The 8,327-nt window shown below is 43.7% G+C and overlaps 1 protein-coding gene across 1 annotated transcript; it reads right to left on the bottom strand.

Moving 5' to 3' along the window:
• Window positions 1–926: 926 nt before the first annotated feature.
• LOC149438393 (olfactory receptor 52B6-like) lies at window positions 927–1,889 on the bottom strand. Its single transcript, XM_089659922.1, has one exon. It carries the CDS (start codon window positions 1,887–1,889, stop codon window positions 927–929), a length of 963 nt encoding a protein of 320 aa, XP_089516048.1.
• Window positions 1,890–8,327: the final 6,438 nt, after the last annotated feature.

Raw genomic sequence — 8,327 nt, 5'->3', positions numbered from 1 at the left:
CACTGTACACAAAGGGCATTTTTTAACATTCTTTTCACACAAATAGAGCTGTAATTTGGTGGTATTTAATCATCACTGGGATTTATTTTTTTATTATATAAACAAAAAAAAACCCAAAACACCTCGATATTTTCTACTTTCTGGTATAAAGCATATCCAATAAGAAAAAATCAAATTTCTTCAATTGAGGCCAAAATAAATTCTGCTACATGTCTTTGGTAAAAAAAAGAAAAAAAATCCCAATAAGTGCACATTAATTGATTTGTATAAAGGTTATAGTGTCTACAAACTATGGTATACTGTATCTACTGGAATTTACGGAGCTATAAACGCTTTATTTGTAATGGCGGTGTCAGTGACTTATATTGTGACCATGATAGTGTGGATGGCAATCTTGCACTAACTGACACTGGCTGGGAGGGACACTAACTGACACTGACTTCACTAGTGACAGTTATACAGTGATCAGATATAATACTGTACTAATGACACTGGCTGGAAAGGGATTACCTGTGTGCCTAACAAATGTAATATGTGCTGCTCTTACAGATCTGGATGTTTTTTCTCCCTTCTTTTCAGGGAGAAGAAACAGGCAGATTGCTGTTCTGTTTGTAAACCCAGAACCCAATTAGCAGATTTTAGTTGAAATCATTGGCTGAAACCTGCCGACAACCTCGTGCCATGTCCAATCACAGCACGGGTCATAGAAAGCAGGGTGTGATGTACAAGTACATTGCAGCTGCCGCCCGCAGTTTGGCATCCGAACTTTGAAGCTTGGTGAACCAGAACCCATGGCTGTTTGGCTCATTACTAAATAGGATTATATACTTCAATACAGTTGAGAAGTTCTGGCGAAAAAATAAATTTGAGAAATTCACAACTTCAAAAACAAAAAAAATGTTTTTCTCCCTATCTTAGTATTTATTTTATATTTTCACTTTGGGCAGGAGTTTCAGAAGTGCAGCCACCTCTTTGAAAGATAAAACCATTTTTGATTTCAGGGCTTTTGTCCTTACCCCAAAAATTAGAGGGTTCATGAGTGGAGGAATCAGAAGGGAAGGTATACATAGCCAAACATGGGCACTGAGAGGCACATTAATGGTGCCAAATCTGTGTCGGAAAGCCACAAAGAGAAAGCCAAGGAGGAAAATGGAAAAATTGATTAGGTGTGTTCCCAGAGTGTGCAGGGCCTTGTGGCGTGACTCTTTAGATAATCTAAGACAGACAACATATATACGCACATATGAAAAGGCAATGATAAACAGCATGGAGCATGACAGCGCAATGGTAGTAATCGTTCCATATATATAATTAACAGTAGTGTCTGTGCAGGCCAGGATAAAAATTGACATGTTATCACAGAAAACATTCTTGATTTGTGTCCCACAAAGTGGTAGTCTCATTGTTAGGAGAACGTTAAACAATTGTAAGATGAACACAACCAAAGAACAGGTGGTCAAAAGTTTGATTACCATGGCATTGGTCATTAGGACAGCATATTGCAATGGGCGGCACACAGCCAAATAACGGTCATACGCCATGACTGAAAACGTCATCATATCAAGGTAGGCAGAAACCGCGATGAATAGAGTTTGGGTCAGGCAGGCTTCACGGGAAATGGTCTTGGCTGAAGTCACAAGGTCCACCAACAATTTTGGGAAAAGTGAGGAGCTGCCAATAATGCCATTGAATACCAGGTTACAAATGAGAATGTACATGGGTTCATGAAGACTGCGGTTAGTCAATACCACAAACACAATTACAGTACTCAGGGTCAAAATACCCAAATAGGTAACACTAAGCAGAGGACCGTAAAGATATTTGAGTCCTTCCAACTCTTGAAGTCCGAGAAGCTCAAGGTCTTTCCTGGTGGTGGAAACATTCTCCATTGTGACTCACAGCTTAGAGTAGGAGCTGAATTTGTATCCTGGACAAAAGGCTGTTCAAACAGAATTCTTGGTTGGGCAAGCCTTAAAGGATGTCAGTCATCACATTATTATGCCATTAAAGTGGTATTAAACCACAAACCAAACATTGCAGCTTACCAATCATTAGATGTGGTGGCTGCACTAATTTAGTTTTTTTTAGGCTTTTTTCCCCATTTTCACCGTGTTTTGGCCAGTAACACACCTCCTGTATCAAGTGCCTTCGCTCAGGATGAAGGAGGCACAACAGACAGCGTCATGGTCAGTCTGGTGGTGGTGGTGGTGGGGGGAAGGGGTAGTGTTAGATGGACTTGCAGATTTAGATACACTAACAAATTGATGCCAAACTTCAGCTCACATTGCAGTTACAGCAACAGGTTTTTTTTTCTGTGGGGATAAAGGTTTTACATGAATAAATAAAGGTTGAGGTCAGTGGTTAATGGTTTGTCTCAACACTCTTCACTGATGCATATTCATGAAAGCTTGTAAAGGAAACAACAGATTACCAGGTGAAAATAAAATACATCGCAGCTTACCAGTCATTAGATGTGATGGCTGCATTCATTTTCTTTTCTTAGGTTGGTATCCCCCTCTGTTTTCAGCTGGTGATTGGGCCAGTAACACACCTCCTGTATTAAGTGCCTCCACTCTGTGTGAAGGAGCACAGGAGGAACATTAGACAGCAGCATTGTCAGTCTGTGGGGGGGGGGGGTGGACTAGAAGATTTAGATACACTATCAAATTGATGCCAAAGTTCAGCTAACATTGCAGTTACAGAGGCAGTCAGCAACAGTTTTCTTCTGTTGGGATAAAGGTTATTCATTAATAAAGGTTGATCATTTTAAGCACCTCTGTCAGTGGGTAATGGTTTGTCTCAACACTCTTCACTGATTCATATGCAGGAAAGCTTGTAAAGGAAACAACAGATTACTGGCCAGATTTCCAGGGGAAAATAAAAAAAAACCTAAAAAAGAGGAAATGAATGCATCCATAGTATCTAATGATTGGTAAGCTGCAATATAATATGTTTGCTTTTGGGTATTACTGCCACTTTAATAATCCTGGCAGGTCTGACAAAGTGTATAAACCAACATTTGGTGCCTAAAGGTATCTCTTCTTACCCTTGAATCGGTTCCTTTGTGCCGGGGTGGACAATAGACCCTAGTCCTGTCAAATATGGCAGCCGCCCTAGTTGTAGAGGAAGGTGCACATGGAGAGTCTATTCACACAGAAAGCAAATCAAAATACATTTCCCAGGACACTTACCAGCTAATTCACAAAAAAAAAAAAAAATACACCAACAATTTTCATTAACAACAGATTTCAGCTGCAATACATTTGTGGATATATGTGGGAACTGCACTGCCTCATCAAAGCCCCTCTGTATAGTACATTCCTATCTCTAATCTAGGAGGGTCTCCATGTTGGAGCATACACGGATCAGCCATGACATTATGACCACCCATCTAATATTGAATATCCCTCCCCTTGTGTTGCCAAAACAGCCCTGACCCATCAAGACATGGACTCCACTTGATGAAACCATCACATTGCCTCCACCCACTTGCTTTCTTCCCATACTGCATCCTGGTGCCATCTCTTCCCCAGGTAAGTGACACACATGCACCCAGCCAAATAGAGAACGGGATTCATCAGACCAGGCCTCCGGTCTCTCATTGCTCCATGGTCCAGTTCTGATGCTCACATGCCCATTGTAGGTGCTTTTGGCTGTATGGGTACCTTGACCGATCTGCTTCTTGGCAGCCCCATACACTATAATGCTCTGTGTGTTCTGGCACCTTTCTATCAGAACCAACATTAACTTTGTCAGCAATTTTATCTACATTAGGTCTTCTATTAGATCAGACTACACAGGCCAGTCTTCGCTCCCCAAGTGCCTCAATAAGTCTTGGCCACCCATGACCCTGTCACTGGTTCTACGGTTTTCCTTCCTTGAACCACCTTTGGTCGGTCCTGAGCACTGCAGACTAGGAACATCTCAGAGCTGCAGCTTTGGAGTTGCTCTGACCCAGTCATCTAGACATTACCATTTGGCCCTTGTCAAAGTTGCTTAAATTCTTACCCTTGCCCATTTTTTCTGCTTTCAACACATCAACTTCAGGGACAATATGTTCACTTTCTGTCTAATATATCCCACTCACTTTCAGATGCCATTGTGATAAAATAATTCATATTATTAGCTCCTCCTGAGTATGGGGATACCACATGTGAGACTTTCACATTCTAACCACATGGTCCAGCTATTACATGGTACAGGACCGGGTCAATCACCAGGCTCATGGGTGCATGCTTTGTGAGCTGCACACAATCCTCTGCTGTGGGGGGATATACATCCACTGGCATCGGCGCTGCTATATATACTGCTCAAAGTAATTAAAAGAACACTTTGAAAACACATCAGATTTCAATGGCCAAAAATCTCATGCTGGATATCTGTACTGATGTAGACCAGGTAATGTGTTAGGAACATAAGGATGCCCCATCGTTTGATGGAAATGAAGATTATCAACCTACAGAGGACTGTACCCCAAAATCAAAGTGAAAAAATGATGCAGCAGGCGAGTCCATTTTGCTGAAATTTCATTGCTGCAACTCAAAATGGAGTAGTTTGTATGGCCCCCACGTGCTTGTATGCATGCCTGACAACGTCGGGGGAGGCTCCTAATGAGACGACGGATGGTGTCCTGGGGTATTTCCTCCCAGATCTGGACAAGGACATCACTGAGCTCCTGGACAGTCTGAGGTGCAACCTGGTGGCATCAGATGGACCGAAACATCATATCCCAGAGGTGTTCATTTGGATTTAGGTCAGGCGAGCATAGGGACCATTTAATGGTATCAATTCCTTCATCCTCCAGGAACTGCCTGCATACTCTCCCCACATGAGGCCGGGCATTGTTGTGCACCAGGAGGAACCCAGGACCCACTGCACCAGTGTAGGGTTTGACAATGGGTCCAAGGATTTCATCCCGATACCTAATGGCAGTCAGGGTGCCATTTTCTAGCCTGTAGAGATCTGTGCTCCCCTCAGTGGATATGCCTCTCCAGTCCATCACTGACCCACCACCAAAACGGTCATGCTGAACCATGTTACTGGCAGCAGAACGTTCTCCACGGCTTCTCCAGACCCTTTCACATCTGTCACATGTGCTCAGGGTGAACCTGCTCTCGTCTGTGAAAAGCACAGGGCACCAGTGCGGACTTGCCAATACTTTGGTGCCGGGTAGTGCGCACAGGGCCCACTAGACAAAGTCGGACCCTCAGGCCACCCTCATGACGTCTGTTTCTGATTGGTCATTCACACCAGTGGCCTGCTTTAGGTCATTTTGTAGGGCTCTGGCAGCGCTCATCCTGTTCCTCCTTGCACAAAAGAGCAGATACCGGTCCTGCTGATGAGTTAAGGACCTTCTACAGCCCTGTCCAGCTCTCCTAGAGTAACTGCCCGTCTCCTGGAATCTTCTCCATGCTCTTGAGACTGTGCTGGGAGACACAGCAAACCTTCTGGCAATGGCACGTATTGATGTGCCATCCTGGAGGAGTTGGACTACCTGTGAAACCTCTGTAGGATCCAGGTATCGCCTCATGCTACCAGTAGTGACACTGACCCTAGCCAAATGCAAAACTAGTGAAAAACAGTCAGAAAAGCTGAGTTGGGGAAAAAAATGTCAGTGGCCTCCACCTGTAAGACCATTCCTGTTTTGGGGGTTGTCTCATTGTTGCCCATCTAGTGCACCTGTTGTTAATTTCATTAACACCAAAGCAGCTGAAACTGATTACCAACCCCCTCTGCTACTTACCTGACCAGATCAATATCCCAGGAGTTTCATTGACTTGATGCTAGACTCTGATTAAAAAGTGTTCCTTTAATTTTTTTTGAGCAGTGTATAAGTGTAACACTTACAAGTATTGATTACCACTAACAGAGGTCACATTGCCCCCAATTACAAAGCCTTTATCTGCCTTTCTCTCCAGTAGGACACATCATCCAGGATCACCATCTACTTCCTAAACTCTGATACTCATGCAGAGATAATGCAATCATGTCAGTCCTGGTGCCTGTGTAGTTCCTGGCTGTGTTCACAAATGTCTGACACAGATCAGCCATTGAGGCAGCCTCTTGCCTTGTGACTTACCGTGGAACTTAGCTGTGTCCAATCACAGCCCAGAGCCTGTACAGAGGGAACGATCTCTGTGCTTCTTTTGCCTGCAAAGCAGGGAGAAGAAACAAAGCGATCTTTACTAAAAATCAGCAAACATCACATAGTGTTAGGTACGGACTTAACCCCTTGATTACCCCGAGATGTTAACCCCTTCCCAGCCAGTGTGATTAGCACAGTGACGGTGTACAGTATTAGCACTGATCACTGTATTAGTGTCACTGGTGGTGTCAGTGTCAGATTGCCTGCTGCACTTTAACAGTCCCACTATAATTCACTGATAACCGCCATTAATAGTATACAGAAAATAAATACAAATTTCATTATTTACCATCGTTTGTAGATGCTAAACCAGTTAATATATGCTTACTGTTTTTTGTTTTTTTTTACCAAAGTCTAAATTTATGAAGAAATTAGATTTTTTTCATATTGTATATGTTTTATAGCAGAAAGTATAAAATAGTGTTTACTTTTCAACATTTTAGTGTATTTTCATTTATATAATAAAGAAATAAATTTAATATGGGTACAGTGTTGCATGACTGCGCAATTGCCAGTTAAAGTAGCTCAGTGTTAAATAGTAAAAAATGGTCCGGTCATAAAGGGGGTAAAATCTTCCGCAGCCTAAGTGGTTATGCAAACTTGAAAACTTTGCAGACAAGGTAACTGTTAGTCCTCATGCACATCGGCCGTTTACAACATGCTGGTAGGGTTAGCCGTATAAAGTCACAAAAATGAGTTTTTCTGCATTTTTTAGTATTTTTACATTAGCGTTGAACTGCGTTTTTCTGTGTTTGCGTTTTTTATATGCAAAAAAAAAGTTTGCTCAAGAAAATGCCCCAAAACGCAGGTTTCTTGCGTTTTACCAGCATTGGAGCATTTTTACAGCTAAAAAACTCAACAGATGTCTGTTCTCTGCAAAGCTGCTTCTCTTCCCATACAGAACAATGGGAATGCAAAAGCAGCTTGAAGCAGGTCAAATGCAAGCAGGGGCGGACCGACAACTTATGAGGTCCCTGGGCAATAGGGGATTATGGGGCCCCTGCAGGGTGGACTGACGACTCATGGGGCCCGTGTCCTTGCCCAAACTCAAAAAAGCCTATGAAAAAGGTACCACAGGGGCATCTCATGGGGCCTCCTACCGACCACGGGCCCTCGGGCAGCGCCCGAGTTTCCAAATGGTCAGTCTGCCACTGGGCCCCTGTGTCCTCACGCACACTCAAACCACACCCAAAAAAGCCTATGAAAGGTACCAGGGGCATCTCATGGGGCCCCTTACTGACCCCGGGCCCTTGGGCATTGCCTGAGTTTCCAAATGGTCAGTCCACCCCTGAATGCAAGTCAGAAGGTCAACTGCAAGTCAAAATTCCCTGTCAGGGATTTCTGGATGTCTAAAAACTGATCTGATATGCAAACAGAATGCACTGGAAGGTGCGCTGCAATTGCTTGTAAAACAAGCCCAAAACTCGTTGACATTGTCCCCTATTGTATTGACCTTTTTTTCCCCCCTAATTTTGGGGAAATACATCACATTAAAGTGGAGCTCCACCCAAAAGGGGAAGTTCCGCTTTAAGTCTTTGTCCCCCCATTCCCCATTAAGGATTGGCACCTTTGGGGAGTGGGTACCCGAATTTGACAGGTACCCGCTCCCACTTCCACTGCGATCGGAAGCAGAAGTTGTCCTCCCCTCCCTGTACTCTTGTGGGACACGTGACAGGTCCTAGAAGACTACGGGGCCATTCACAAAGTGCAGCGCTTCTTGCACATGCTAAGTGGGCACCCGGCTGTGAAGCTGTGTCCCCCACTCCCCATTATAGATTGGCACCTTTCACAAAGCTGTCACAGCTGGGAGCCCACACTGCAGATGCCGGCACCAGGGAGAGAAGACGGCCGATGAAACCAGCGATGGTGAGGACAGCACTGGACCAAGGGACAGGTAAGTGGCTGTATTTTAAAAGTCAGCAGCTACAATTTTTGTAGCTGCTGACGTTTATTTATTTTTTCTTTTTTCACCTGGAACTCCGCTTTAACTGAACTTGCTATGTGCAGTTTTTGATGGATTACTCTGGTGTTTTTTCATAAATCATTTTGTTATTACATTGAGACTAATCAGGTGGTGATAATGAAGACAGATCCCCCCCACTTAGCAGGCAGTTTGATAAAAGTGCTGGAAAAGACCTACATCAGGATCTCAAGTATTCGGCTCCGTTCACACCAATGTGTT

The sequence above is a fragment of the Staurois parvus genome, unplaced genomic scaffold (assembly GCF_062004578.1).
Source record: "Staurois parvus isolate SC_StPar_1 unplaced genomic scaffold, SC_StPar_1.0 ptg001192l, whole genome shotgun sequence".
In the NCBI taxonomy this organism is placed as follows: domain Eukaryota; kingdom Metazoa; phylum Chordata; class Amphibia; order Anura; family Ranidae; genus Staurois; species Staurois parvus.
This window is presented reverse-complemented; position numbering and strand designations above follow the sequence as displayed.